Source organism: Trachemys scripta, chromosome 2, assembly GCF_013100865.1.
Source record: "Trachemys scripta elegans isolate TJP31775 chromosome 2, CAS_Tse_1.0, whole genome shotgun sequence".
Lineage (NCBI taxonomy): Eukaryota > Metazoa > Chordata > Testudines > Emydidae > Trachemys > Trachemys scripta.
In genome coordinates, this window is record NC_048299.1 from 164,766,744 (window position 1) to 164,782,307 (window position 15,564).

Genomic DNA, 15,564 nt, shown 5'->3' on the forward strand with positions numbered 1-15,564 from the left:
TTGTTCTCATGCACATTCATCCCTTTTGAAACTCTTTTTAGGGAAATTTTAAAGTCCTTCCCTGTGATGAAAGATTTTGTAATTTGTTTTAAGGGGATATTTCAGTCTGTCCTCATTGTATTATCATTGTTTCACATCTAAAGGTGTTGCCAAACCCCTTGTGGGGGAATTATTTAAAGCTACTGTAGTAAATATATGGGGCTGGAAGTCAGATCTGAGACATATAGACCTTGGGAAAATTACTTAACTGGTTTCTGACCCCATTCACCTATTTGTAAATAATCTGTGTGTTACAAAGTTGGTTTACTTATTTGTAAAGCATTTTGAAATCCTTGGAAGGAGCTATAACAACACAAAGTAGTACTGTAACAACCAATTTCAGCCTTTTCTAAACCCAACTGGAGAGAGAGGAAACTGTGGTCACAGTACAGCAATTTTTTGGTCTGGAAACTGTTCAGTCTTCAATAAAGACATTGAGCCAAATTTTGCTCAGTTACACAGTGTAAATACAAACTAGTGGAGTAGCTCTGTATTTACAGTGCAAGGCTGAGAACAAAATTCAAGACACACACTGCAGTTAGATACTACAGAGAAAATCGCAGTTTTTACCTGGAGCCTTGATTGCACTTATTTTATTTTTCAGTTTGTAACCAGGGAGAAACTGAGTGATGCAAACACCCATTGTGCTCTCGAGCTGTTTAGAAAAGTTGAATGAAACCAACCCAACAGGAAATATCTTCTTCTCACCGATCAGTATTTCTGACCAGCCCCAGCTAGTTCATCCCCTCCTCCATTCCCCACCTTTCCTTCATCCTCCCCTCCCGATCCATTCCCCGCACCCCTGCTGCCTCAATCCCTCCTGCAGAGGTGGCCCCTCCCCCTGCAGTCACAGCGCACCCAGCTGGTGTGGGGCTGGCGGCCCCGGTCCTCCCCCGAGTAGCGTCTGTACGTTTCCCTCCCCTAAGGCTTGTCTCTGGCCCAGCCCAGCCCACACACACGCTCCCCGCCCCTGGCCTGGCTAAGCTCGCAGGGCTGAGGCACCAGTTCACGTGTCTCTCCTACTGCCTGGAACCAGTGAATCCCCAGCCGGCTGCAGGGTAAGAAACAGCAGCGGTGAATTTGTCCCAGTCCGAGAGCAGGGGAGGGGGTCGGGGCCGGGGGACGCTCATTGGCTCCAAGAAATGGGGCTAAGGGGAGGATGCTGCGTCATGTGCTGGAGACAGAGCAGGAGTCTGCAATCTGCCCCCCTCCAGCGTATTACAAATGTGTAGCTTGGGCTGGTCCCGAGCGCCTCGACCTGTTCTTCCTCCCCCCTCACTGCATGCCCAGAGGGGACACGGAGGCAGCCCTGCAGGAGAGAAGAGCCCACAGTACCGGCAGAGCCTCTCCCACCCGCCCCCAGGGAGAAGAAGTTGCTTTGCAATAGCCTGTCCACGACACGTTCTCAGCAGCCTGCCAGGGAAAGCCCTGGATGCAGCTGCTCCTCCCTCCTTAGTTATGATTTGCCTCCTCGATTTTCACTCGCGGGCAGAAGCAAAACCGCTGCAAGTCAGGTTTAAATGACGTAAGAGTGTCAACACTTAAAGCGGCACCAGTTAAACAACACAACTTCAGTGTGTGGACAAACCCCCTAAGGCCAGAGAGACTGTCTGTGCTGTCGCAAATACCTAATGGCGGGGGCAGTGGCGTGATTGTGCGTTTCACTTTTGATTTCAAAACTCCAGCTCTCATGTACACATTTGGTTCCATTCTCGGGCTCTGAGCCTGCAAAGATTTAGGCACATGCTAAACATGATACACACTGAGTAGTCCCAGTAAATTCGATGAGTTCTCACAGTGCATGAAGTTAAGCAGATGTGTAAGTCTTTGGAGGACTGGGACCTTAATTTGGTGTGGTCTGCTCAACAGAAACAGGTCTCAGATGAGATGGAGATTTAAGTACCTTTCACCAGCTACTATACTGGATGCCTTAGTGTATTACAATTAATAAATCCACTGGTGGGAAAACGAGGTCACCCACCAGTTGTCTTGACTGTCTGGTTTGTGAATTTGGAGTAAGAGGACTATAGTGTCCATTCTTGCAAGCTCCTTAACCTTTGTTTGTTCCAAATTTAGAAATAAGAGGCTACTGAAGGTTATTATATAACATCTGTAAGGTTGGTGTAACCAGAATGTTTGCGGTAAGCAATCTACTAGCTGTTATATCTATTTATGTGAATTTGTTAATGTGTGAGGAAGGTAAATTGAAATTAATATTCCTGAGTTCCATATGGTACAAATGCTCTTTTATTAGTTTCACCTTTGCTTTGCATAACACAGGGCATTTCGTTTTTGAAAAATCACTACCTGGAGCCTTGATTGCACTTATTTTATTTTTCAGCTTGTAACCATGGAGAAACTGAGTAATGCAAACACCCATTTTGCTCTCGATCTGTTTAGAAAGTTGAATGAAACCAACCCAACAGGAAATATCTTCTTCTCACCAGTCAGTATTTCTGCTGCACTGGCCATGGTCCTTTTAGGGGCTAAAGGTAACACAGAGACACAGCTGTTGAAGGTCAGTGAAAATTTCTCTCTTGTTTAGATTTTTAATGTTATAGAAAATAAGTTTTAAGAGAAAAAATATAAGAATTCATTAACCCTTCCTATTGTTTCCCACTTAATTTAGTCACTAATTAATTTGATCAAAACCTCTGGAACCAAATTATTTTTTAATTTGTTTTCATGCCTTTTGATGCTAAGATCAGGGCTGCCCCAGGCCCCCAGTTTGAAAGGGCCCACAAACTGAGTGGTGTTGCAACCGAGTATGCCAGGTCACAATGCCTGGAGAGGGGAGCAAGGCCTAGTCTCACAGGACAGGAGTCATCGCTGTGGGGTGAGTGCAGGGTGGGCTCACTCTCCACTCTCCCCAGTCCCTGATAATTTTTTTTTGGAAGGGCGGAGAGTCTCTGTTTCAGATTTTGCCCAAAGCCCCTGTGCGACTCTGGCAAAGAGATCTGTGATTTTTGTAATACATAATGTTATGCATATTGCTGCCATGTTAAAAAACAAAAACTCAACCCACCTCCCCCTCCTTAAATATAAAGTGTCATAACTATGATAATGCATGATGACAACGTCTTTGCATGAGATCATGAATTTTGTAAAAATACGGGATTGTTATCTTCCACAAGACACTCAAAACAGATGTGAATCTTATTTCAATCCAATCACAGTTAATGTTGTTTACAGTGTTGTTGTAGCCATGTTGGTCCCAAGAGATTAGAAAGACAAGGTAGGTGAGATAATATCTTTTATTGGACCAACTTGTATTGACAAGAGAGACAAGCTTTCGAGCTATACAGAGCTCTCCTTAAGGTCTCAGAAAGGTACTCAGCATGTGACAGATAAATACAAGCTGGAACAGATTGTTTAGCATAAGTAGTTAACACATCTTTCAAGGGACCATTCAAGGTGAAGTGGCTCGTTAATACCCCTGGAGACATAGGACAAAAAAAAAGGGGTGGGGGATTAGTGGCATATTGTTGTAATAAACCATAAATCCTGACCTCTCAGTCCCCATCTTCAAACGAAACCTGCACAACGCCTTCCAAAGACAAGCCTGGGAGCTTAAATTCATAACTTTGCCAGACACCAAAAATCATGATCTTAATAAAGACACTGGATTTATGGTTTATTACAACAATCTGCAACCCACTAGCCCCCCCCTTTTATTCTATGACTGCAGGGGTATTAACAGAACGCTTCACCTTGAAAGGCTCCTTAGAATATGTGGGGGGAAAACGAGGAGTCCTTGTGGCACTTTAGAGACTAACAAATTTATTTTGGCATAAGCTTTCGTGGGCTAGAACCCACTTCATCAGATGCATGAAGTGAAAAATACAGGAGCAGGTATAAATACATGAAAGGATGGGGATTGCTTTACCAAGTGTAAGGTCAGTCTAACAAGATAAATCAATTAACAGCAGGATACCAAGGGAGGAAAAATAACTTTTGAAGTGGTAAGAGAGTGACCCATTACAGACAGGTGACAAGAAAGTGTGAGTAACAGTAGGGAGAAATTAGTATTGCGGAAATTAAGTGTAGGTTTTGTAATGACCCAAACTCTCCCAGTCTTTATTCAGGCTTAATCAGATAGTATCCAGTTTGCAAATTAACTCCAGTTCTACAGCTTCACCTTGGAGTCTGTTTTTGAAGTTTTTTTGTTGAAGAATTGCCACTTTTAGGTCTGTTATTGAGTTACCACAGAGATTGAAGTGTTCTACTGGTTTTTGAATGTTATGATTCCCGATGTCAGTTTTGTGTCCATTTATTCTTTTGCATAGAGACTGTCCGGTTTGGCCAATGTACATGGCAAAGGGGCATTGCTGGCACATGATGGCATATATCACATTGGTAGATGTGCAGGTGAAGGAGCCCCGGATGGTGTGGCTGACGTGGTTAGGTCCTATGATAGTGTCCCTTGAATAGATATGTGGACAGAGTTGGCACTGGGGTTTGTAGCAGGGTTTGGTTCCTGGGTTGGTGTTTTTGTTGTGTGGTGTGTAGTTGCTGGTGAGTATTTGCTTCAGGTTGGGAGTCTGTCTGTAAGCGAGGACTGGCTGTCTCCCAAGGTCTGTGAGAGTGAGGGATTATCCTTCGGGAACAGGTTGTAGATCCTTGATGATGCGTTGGAGAGGTTTTAGTTGGGGGCTGTAGGTGACGGCTAGTGGCATTCTGTTACTTTCTTTGTTGGGTCTGTCTTGTAGTAGGGGACTTCTCGGTACCCTTCTGGCTCTGTCAATCTGTTTCTTCACTTCACCAGGTGGGTATTGCAGTTTTAAGAATGATAAAAATTCTGTAGGTGTTTGTTTCTGTCTGAGGGATCAGAGCAAATGCGGTTGTATCTTAGAGCTTGGCTGTAGACAATGGATCGTGTGATGTGGTCTGGATGAAAGCTGGAGGCATGTTGGTAAGTATAGTGGTTAGTAGGTTTCTGGTATAGGGTGGTGTTTATGTGACCATCGCTTATTAGCACTGTAGTATCTAGGAAGTGGACCTCTTGTGTGGGCTGGTCCAGGCTGAGGTTGATGGTAGGGTGGAAATCGTTGAAATCTTGGTGGAATTCCTCAAGGGCCTCCTTCCTATGGGTCCAGATGATGAAGATGTCATCAATGTGGCGTAAGGGGACGAGAGCTGAGGAAGTATCAGGGGGTAGCCGTGTTAGTCTGTATCTGAGGAAGTGCTATTCTAAGTCAGCCATAAAAATGTTGGCATACTGAGGGGCCATGCGGGTACCCATAGCAGTCCCGCTGACTTAAGGTATAAATTGTCCCCAAATCTGAAATAGTTGTGGGTGAGGACAAAGTCACAAAGTTCAGCCACCAGGTTTGCCGTGATGGTATCAGGGATGCTATTCCTGATGGCTTGTAGTCCATCTTTCTGTGGAATGTTGGTGTAGAGGGCTTCTACATCCATAGTGGCTAGGATGGTAAACTTCCTGTTTAATCTTGTATTTGGCTGTGACACTGATTACACAGAGCTCTTCAGGTCTGGGAAAGGTATCTCAAAAGCTTCTCTCTTTCACCAACAGAAGTTGGTCCAATGAAAGATATTCTCACCCACCTTCTCATTCAGAGTCAAGTCATTATCAGTCTCCTATCAAAGATGATCTGAATGAGATCAGCCACAATAGTAAGATTCAGCACATCTGCAGACTAATATTTTCAAAAATAGGTGCCTAATGTTCTAAATAAGGCCCCAATTGGAAATTATTTCCCTTTCAGCACACCATTTAAGTGCTTAAGTTTTGAAGGCTTTAAGCACATGCTTAACTTTAAACACTTACTGTATTTTGTGTTTTCACTGTATTTGCTATATTTTGCGCCTGATGACCCTGATCTAGAGCCCATAGAAGTCAATGGAAAGATTCCCTTTGAGTTCAATGGGCTTTAATCAGGCACTTCCACATAACTTTACATTAGCCACATTTTTTAATAACAAAAGATTTGGTGTTCAATTTTGTTTTATTGCTGTGGCTGGCCCCAATTCTACTGAAATCAATGGGAGTACTCAGCAGGGATTAAAACTATTGAATCTAAGCAAGGGTTGAAGAACTGAGCTCTTTGTGTTCAGCCTTTACCAAATTCAGCCACTAAACAAGCTGCAAACTGCATTAACTAGTGCTGTGAAGATTTCCTGTAGGTTAAATTCTGGTTTTAGAGATGGGAGATTTCAAAATTAGTATTTATTCATTTTAAATTACAAAAAACAATTCTGGATGGCAGCATTGGTACTAATTTCATGTGGGATTTATTGCTTAAGAGGGATTCAGTTATTCACGGTTTTCTTGGAATGGCACATGCAGTTGTAAAAGAGTATGTTTGAATTTACTCTGCTGGGGGTAACAATATATTTGTATAAGAATATTGTCTCCTTTGTATTGTTGGCTTTAGGAGGGGCTCGTTTATGTTATATTATGTTAGGCAGCACTGAGTTATCCATTAGAACAATAAAACTATTTCATCACCACCTGTCAGACCTGAACTTTGTACAGAAACTAACTCCCGTTCTATCATCAAAATTAAACTAACAGCCCAACCCAGATTGAACCTATTCAGAGCAGAAATAGCATGAAAAGGGGCTAAAAAAACCACACTCAGACAAGTTTCAACATGCTAATCTACAATACTCTTATGTTCTAATTCAAAGTACTGTCTAATATTTGTGAAAATACATTAACCATCATCAGGGAGGTGCAGAGAAACTTGTGGGAAAGGTTGTAGCTACCAAAGACTTTAACTTGCATGTGGATATTTGTTTCTGTGGGTCATGGACCCATTTCATAGTGCATTAATACTGCATCTTTTCACCTATACAAAGCAGATTGAAACTTCCCAGGACACCTAGGCCTGATGCAAAGCCCACTGAAGTCAATAGGAATCTTTCCATAGAGTTCAATGGACTTTGGATCAGGTCCCTAGACCATGTCCTACACGTGGTCTCTGGTTTAGTTTAGCTTTGTCCAAATAGTTCTATGTGCATTGAAGGTCCTTGGTTCGCTCTCATCGGCTCATCTAGATTCAGGTAGATCTCTCCATAATGCATATATCCGGTTGAATAACTTGTCTCTGAGAATCACTCAGAGAGAAAATATGCCTTTAAAGAGACACTACGGTAACATATTTAATTTTTAAATTATCAGCCATCAATAATATGTGGCAGCATTTATATTATCATCTATTAAAAATAAAAGAAAATCACACTAAATCAGATCAAGCTCACCTTACTCACATGTTCAAATAAGGTCTGGGAGAATAGATAGGGCTTGCAGTATGCTCTGAGGAAGCAAAACCAAAAGGAGAAGTGAATTTGAGAACTGAAGGTCCCTATATTGGTAGCACCTTGCATACAGATTTAATATCTGGGGACTAATATCAGTGTCCCAACAGATCTCTATGGCTGGATGGTGCATAGGGGGAGAGCTGCCAAACATTATAATTTAAAATAAACAGCTTGAATTGTGCCCAAACTAGTACACCATGCAAGTGATGGAGCACAGGTGATGCATTTGTGTTGCCAGTAAGTCAACACTAGATTTTGTACTAGCTGAAGTTTTCAAATAGCTTACAATCAATCAGAAGGCAAACACTGTTTGTTTGTTTTCCTCCTGACTCCAAGGGCCTGATCCTTCAAACACTTACTACCAAGTATTCTGTATTAATTGTTAATTTCTTTTAATCCAGACCCTTCATTTTGATGTTGTTGAAGAACTTCATTCAAGATTTCAGACCCTAACCTCTGACATAAACAGAAGTGGAGCTTCCTATCTGTTGAAGCTTGCCAATCGGCTTTATGGAGAGAAGACCTACAATTTTTTAGCAGTAAGTTCATGCAGAAGCTCATGTTACAGAATTCCTGTAGAATTTTTCAAAACTCAATCATCAGTTACTTCCCATTTCTGTTAGGGCCTGGTCCTGCCCCTCTTGAAGTCAGTGGCAAAACTCCCACTGGAACAGGATTTAGATAAAACCTTAATACAATTTGGAATTAATTTAGTAAACTGCATAACTGCCATGTTATTGATTGATTCCAAGCAGAATAACTTTATTTGTATATTTATGAGGTAAAAAATGTGAGGTCATTTGAAGGACCCACAAGACAAACCATTTTTGGTTACAAATTTAGCACCCTGTTTTGGGAAGTAGCAGTCTGATATCCATTTGTGCCTTTGGCTCTCAAACTGATAAATCTGTAAATATGCGGGGGAGGAGAGGGAGATTTTTAAGGGCACAAATGGCAGTTAGGTGCCTAACTGCCATTGATTTTCAATGGGGCTTGTGCTGCTATGTCACTGAAGTGTTTTTGAAAATCCCACCCGCTAGTTATATCAGTGGTACACCACCTGATGTACTTTAAAACCAACTTACCTTCCATAGGTGAAATTCACCCCATACAGAGAGTCTACATGAGGTCTGATGGCCACTTATGTCCCACTTTGAATCTCAGTGGGAGTTCAGTAGTGCTTAGGCTTGTATGGGCCTGTTGCACGGGGATGAACGTCACCCAATTTAAAAAGTCTAACACTGAAACATCAGTAATAAGCAATCAGTTCATATTCATGCATGATGGGAGCATTGAAATATTAGTGTTGTTCACCTGTATCTGTCAGAAACAAAAATAATAAAATGCAAGATCAGTTCCCCCAACCCTTGAGATAGACAGATTCTTTAGCTGACCTAAGTTAGTGTTGTTTCACTAGGCTCTAAATAGGCTTGGCAGAATTTTATTTTTATTATTTTATAATTTTGGCAGATAATATTTTTAAGCATTTTATCCTTTATATTTATCTATTTAAATTTCTAGTTGTGGGAAATTATGGGGGGGGGGGGTCTAACAATTGGCAGGTCAGACAGTAATGATTTAATGACAATAGAGATTCAAAAAGTTGAGCTATAGAACAGTTAAAACACAAATTGTCAACATCATATGTCAAAATATACAAATCAAAGATCCTTAAATCAAACTCTGGCAAGCAGCATTTTTCTTACCGTGCCTCTCTGTAAATTTCAATCATTATTGCTGGAAATGTCTTTTCATCAGTTTGCATATGTAGGATGAAATAAATGTTTACCAACATGTACTGAAAAATGTCTAATCCTTCCAAACATAGCTGTAAAGATATTATCTATGTGCAATGAAAGCTATTCCTTCTGACTATGTATTCTAGGACTTCTTGACTAAGACTCAGAAACTATATGGAGCTGATTTAGCTACGGTTGATTTTCTACTTGCTCCAGATGAAGCAAGGAAACAAATTAACCAGTGGGTAGCAGAGCAGACTGAAGGTAAAAGATTTTGGTTAGTTAAATAAAGGGCATCTTTTTGTGGCTACTCAATAGGGATATGTCCTCATTTTCTGCTGCCATTAGAATTGTTCAGTCTTGTTATGGGATATCCAATCACATGGCTGGTAAAACCAGAAAATGTATGAGCATAGTGTTTATGGCAGCTAGATAATTAAAAAGGTATGTGCATTTTCGTACATTAAGGCCAACAATTGCCAAAATAGTTGCCTAAGTTTAGGCATCTGGTTTTGAAAATATTGGTCTTATTATAGATTTCTAAATCATGTAGTCCTAAATTTTGGGTGCCCAGTGGCAGGTACCCTAAAGAAGCCCTGTTGCTAATAGCATATGCTCACCACATTCTGAAAATCAGGCCCCTTTAGGTTGTCTTGAGTTGAGCACCCAAAAATTGAAGCATTTCTGAAAATTGAGACTGTAAGGGTTTACACTTTTGTGACGTTATTATATATGGACTATTATTATGATATGCATCATAATGTAGTACAGTACAAGAGAATGGTGCTTAAATATACTATATTTGTATTGGGGGGAAAATCAGAAATCTTTTCTTGAATTAAGACAGTGGATTTTTTTAAATGTAAATATGTATAGTGTAAAATAACGTTGTAATGATTTTTTATTTCTTTTAAGGTAAAATTCCCAACCTGTTGTCTGAGGGCTCAGTTAATAATATGACCAAACTAGTGTTGGTGAATGCTATTTATTTCAAAGGAAATTGGGCTGAGAAATTTAAAGAAGCAGATACGAAACAAATGCAATTTCGGTTAAATAAGGTAATATGGATGCACGCTGTTATCTTTTTGCTTGTAGAATATCTATAAAGGGATGCTCTCAGGTAATTTAGGCCCCAAATTAAAGTTTTTATATTTTTTTTATAAATTACAACCCAAATATGAATAGAAACATTTTCACATTCTTTTTTATTTATTTATTTATTCGAACAGTTTTTTGTCTGGAAATAAACCAGGGGTCTCAAACTGGGGGTCGTAACCCTTGAGGGGGTCACAAAGTCATTACATGGGGGATCACGAGCTGTCAGCCTCCATCTCCAACCCCGCTTTGCCTCCAGCATTTATAATAGTGTTAAATACAAAAAAAGTGCTTTTAATTTATAAGGGGAGGTTGCATTCAGAGGTTTGCTATGTGAAAGGAGTCACCAATATGAAAATTTGAGAAACACTGACATACACATTTTCCTGAAGTCAGTGGGCTAGATTCTGTGTTTCACTGCTCATCCATTTTCTGCAGGAATGGAAGAGTGGAGGAAAATATGGCATGTAGGTACATTGGCCCCTCCAATAGTCTGTCTGTTTTCCCCAAATACAATTTAGCATAGCTTTAAATTATGCTTTTAATGCCTCCCTGGAAGCAGTTATGCTAGCTGAGCATAACTGAATCACCCTGTACTTTGGCCAAGGCTTCTTTCCTTGTCATATATGCCCCTTATGCCAGGGACTGTGGGAGGAACCATGCTAGGGTTGCTAATTTTGCTTGGACATGTTCCTGAAGGTTTCCTCACATGACATAATCTTTCATTAAAGATGAATTCCTGTAGATTCCAGGACAGTCCTGGAGGGTTGGCAACCATAGACCATGCGGAGAAATCTATTAGTTCTACAGTGCCTGGGAATAGCTTTTACACTGGGGATATTTCTCACATGCCATCGATATAGTTTGTGGCCCCTCTTGCTATTGGAGGACCATAGAGGAGCTACAATTGAATGAAGAATCTGGGCTAGTTTCTACAGTGGAAGGAGGAAGCATTATGCTAGGCAAGAGAAACCAAAAGCAAAAGTGAACATAATAATACTTAGCATTTACATAGCACCGGGTCTTCAAAGAATTGTTAATAAATCAAGCATTAGTGAATCTGACCTGTGAGTATTTTCATTGCCATGTGGGAAGAGAGAGTAAACCATACAGTGAAAAGGAATATAGATTTTAAAAGTCAATTTTAATCTAAGGTATTGTTAATAACATAGGTAAGGAAATCTGATTTTTAACTTTAATTTATAAAATTTTCTTTATTTTTTGTAAACCATTCAGAATGAAAAAAAGACAGTGCAAATGATGTATCAGAAAGAGAACTATCCTTTTGGGTACATCTCTGAACTGAAATGTCGTGTGCTAGAGCTTCCCTATGATGGAAAAGAACTTAGCATGATCATCCTGTTACCTGATGACATTGACGATAACTCCACTGGACTCCAGCAGGTGATTTATACAAACCAGTCTCAGTTTCTGCTTGGATGGCATTTCACAATTTTCCTGTAATATAGAACCTTGTTTTCAGTCTGCCCCTCACCCCTTCAGAAGCCCACTAATTGTAACCTTTGACATTATGCCTTCACCAGTTCAGCCTACTAATAGAACAGTAAAGAATTAATAACAAAAGGGGAAAATCCTGCTGTTTCCAGTTATCACCATCCTCTGATAGTTCTTAAGTACTTTATCATTGTTATTTATTTTAGACGTGTAGTAGGAGTTTTACTGATCAAATAAAATTATATTGGGCCAATTTCCAGGGTGCGGTGCATCTGGTTTGTGTGTCACTGTTGGAGGAATCTGGCCGTGGAGCCTGTCTAACTATCCACAAGAGTGTCAGTTCTGAGTAGGGGGATCTTCTCAAGTTGGGTGGGTGTAGTGAATGCTATGCTAGTCCTCTCCCTGCTGGTGGCATGGGGCGGGAGGGAGGAGGGTTGCCTGAAGTAGGGCAGAAGTTTCCTTACACTCTGCTGATGGTCAGTTCAGTCCCTTAGAAATCCATTGGCAGCCAGTGTTACTTACAGCAGCCTTCACTTTGTCAAAGTGCTGCAGAAACTTTAACCAATTAATTAATCCTCAGAACTGAGCCACAAGGTAGTTGACAAAGTGAAATAAAAATAGGTTACTGATAATAGTTAACCTGTATTTTCCTTTAAATGGTGCAGTTTATCTTTTAACTGCTTTGGATGTCGTATTTTCTGTGCTTTCAAACAGTGAAGCTGATGATCTTTACTGAAGTGTCAAGAAGGCAGCTCCCTTGTTGATTGTTAATTATTTTCATTATGAGTTTTAGTGACTTACACTTCCAAGTAGCTAGATGAAGTGATAGGATTTTTTTTTAAGTCACTAGTACAGTATTTCTTTAACTCCTTTGCACAGAGCAGCAAAAAGTAATACTCTGATTTTAAAGTTGGATGCTTTGGGTCAGATTCTGATCTTGGTTACTGAGGTGTAAATTTGCAGTAACTCCATTGAATGTAATAGAATTACTGTGGGTTTATACAGGGGTAGCAAAGATCAGAATCTGGCCTTTTATATCCATATTTACTTTACTTTGTATACATGTATCATTATAGACCGTGTTTTCAATATTGCATTTTAAATGTTTTTGGAAGAGAAATACTTTTACACTGGTGGTATTTCAGACTCTCTACAAAGTTTAATGATCTCTGTGCTTGTAATTCCAGCTAGAGAAGCAAATCACCTTAGAAAAGCTCCAGGAATGGACACAGCCACAAAATATGCATCCCATTGATGTTCATGTGCATCTGCCTAAATTTAAGCTGGAAGACAGCTATGACCTTAAATCAGATTTAGCAGGTCTGGGCCTGCAGGATATATTTGACAGTGGCAAGGCTGACTTGTCTGGAATGTCAGGCGCACGAGACCTCTTTCTATCTAAAATTGTACACAAGTCTTTCATAGAAGTGAATGAAGAAGGCACAGAAGCTGCAGCTGCCACTGCTGGCATTGCTATGTTCTGCATGCTTATGGAAGAGGATTTCAACGCTGATCACCCTTTCCTTTTCTTCATCCGTCACAACCCTACACAAAGCATACTTTTCTTTGGCAGGTATGCTTCTCCATAAAAGAGAAGACAGAGCTACAGCTGAGGACCTGATCCTATTTCCACTTAAACCAGTGGGAACCTGTAATTAAGTTCTTACAAATTTTCATTGCAATTCTCCATGTCACAATAAAATGACTACTCAGAAATTAATACCTAAGATCCTTCCTGGGCTTCTTTGCCAATTCCTTAGCACTGATATCTGTTTGTGTACAGTAAAATCTGTCTTATGCAATGACTTGCAGGGCTGACAAAGTCTGGTTGCTCAACACGGTTGACCTTTTAATAAAGGTGGACCAGAATTGAACGTAGTACTTTTGGGGATTCTTTGAGACGGTTACTTGAGTCAGAAAATTCCCTAATGTATGAATGCCCTCTTGTGTGGGTTTTGCCATATTATTGTGAACTGGCAGTGACTTCCCTTTGGTGTAATTCCCCTCTCTGCTGACTTTGATCAAGTAATTCAATGTGCTTCCTCAGCAGGATAAGTTTGCAAGGCTTTTCGTTTCTTAGGGCTTGGCTACACTTGCAAGTTAGAGCGCATTAAAGCAGCCCTAGGTGTCCTAACTCACAACCCGTCCACACTGACAAGGCACTTAGAGTGCCTGGACTCTGCAGCTGGAGCGCTCCTGAGTAGTCCACCTCCACGAGAAGCATAATGCTTGCTCCGCCTCGGCTGAAACGCCCCAGTGTCAGTGTGAACATGGTGTTGCATTACTGTGCTCTGATCGGCCTCCAGAAACATCCCATATTCCCCTTAAGTCAAGTGGCCGCTCTTGTCATTGTTTTGGAATCGGCTATAGGAATGCGGATATGCCCTTTCAAAGCTCTGTTTCTGACAACCAGCTGCTTATCTGCTCTGGGACAAAGCAAGCCATTACTGTGGAATACTGCTGTTGTGAGTGTGTGTGAGAGAGAGGTGGGGAGGAGTGGGGTCTGCTGCTGTCTGAACTTACAACTTACAAGACAGCATGTTGACATGCTCTCAGCCCCCAAAAACCCACTCTCTCTCTCCCCACATACACACAACACACTGCCTGTCACACTCCACCCCCACCATTTGAAAGCACGTTGCAGCCACCTGCCTGCTGGGATAACTATCACAATGCACTGCTATCTCTGGCGTTGCAAGAGCTGCTAATGTGGCCACAGCAGTGTGCTCTAATCTGACAGTGTGGACACACTGCACCACTTTCCCTACTGCGCTCTCCAAGGGCTGGTTTAACTCTCAGTGCTCTACATCTGCAAATGTAGCCATAGACTTAGAGTCTTCTTTTAGAGGCCTTTGAACAAAATGCTGTTTGGCACCAGAAGGCACTGAACAGCCGAGTGGGCCTTATGTCTTGGGATAAAAGGTCAATTAGCATGTGTCTAGAGAGACTTTCTATTCTTACAGAAAGCATTAAGCTGTTTAAACACGTACAACCTTTACAATCACAGTTTCAGAACTCTAGTATGATACTGCTTCTGAATGAGGAGGTGGAAATGGGACAGGCCATTTCTTAATGGTTTTTTAAGAAACCTTAACACTTCTGTACGTTTTAAAGAAAAATTTTAAAATGGTTTCATCGGTTTAAAATGTATGGAGATTTTGAGAGGTCTTGAAAGATTTTTCAGATCGTTGAATCTAACTTTCTAAAAGGCATGCAATCTTGGCCTAAAACTATAATATCAACACAGGAAAGATTCCTGCTTTCCAGGGAACTGCTCTGTAGCTGTTCCAAATATCTTAAGTATAATTTATATATATTAATGCTACAGTGAGCTCTGGCCCACGTGGCTGGCTGGCTGCCTACTGCCTCTTTACAAACTGATTTTTGCACCAAATAACAGTTTGACTTCTAGGAACTGGTGTACTTATGTACTCGTAATATCCTGCTGTTGCTTCCTGTTAGTACTAGTAGCCTGTATAATTTTATGTATATCCTGTGCAGTTATTTCTATGCATTAACAGTATAACCTCAGATATATTCTGTGAGTCTAATTCTGTATTCCTTTGTGAACCTCACTATAATTTTGCCTTGGAAGTACAAATAAACGGTTGTATTTTTTTTAAAACTGTTTGTCCACAGCAGGCAATTTTATGCACAAAATGTGGCATTTGACAGCACAAAAACAACTGTATACCTAAGTGATAACACCAAACTAAGCAAATGGGTTGGTGAGTGTGGTCTGCTATAGAAGTTCTCCTTTTGCATTTTCAGAATAGCTGGTGGCTACTGAGCAACAGCCTGTTGCAATGGGAGAGGGAGAGCGGAGAACTGGAGATTAAACCTGGGAAGGGGAGGGCAGAAGTGTTGAGAGAACCAGGAGCCGCTGCACTACCTGTGGGCTATTATTTGGAATGATGCCTGGAACTGAAGGAGTGATTGGTGGGCAGAACAC

The 15,564-nt window shown here is 40.9% G+C and overlaps 1 protein-coding gene across 1 annotated transcript; it reads left to right on the forward strand.

The window, feature by feature from the left end:
- The first annotated feature begins 987 nt into the window (after positions 1 to 987).
- Positions 988 to 13,996, forward strand: SERPINB1 (serpin family B member 1). The gene is made up of 7 exons (XM_034762212.1): positions 988 to 1,097; positions 2,381 to 2,557; positions 7,725 to 7,862; positions 9,209 to 9,326; positions 9,978 to 10,120; positions 11,394 to 11,561; positions 12,800 to 13,996. Exons 2-7 carry the CDS (start codon positions 2,390 to 2,392, stop codon positions 13,199 to 13,201), a joined length of 1,137 nt encoding a protein of 378 aa, XP_034618103.1. The 5' UTR covers positions 988 to 1,097; positions 2,381 to 2,389; the 3' UTR covers positions 13,202 to 13,996.
- Positions 13,997 to 15,564: the final 1,568 nt, after the last annotated feature.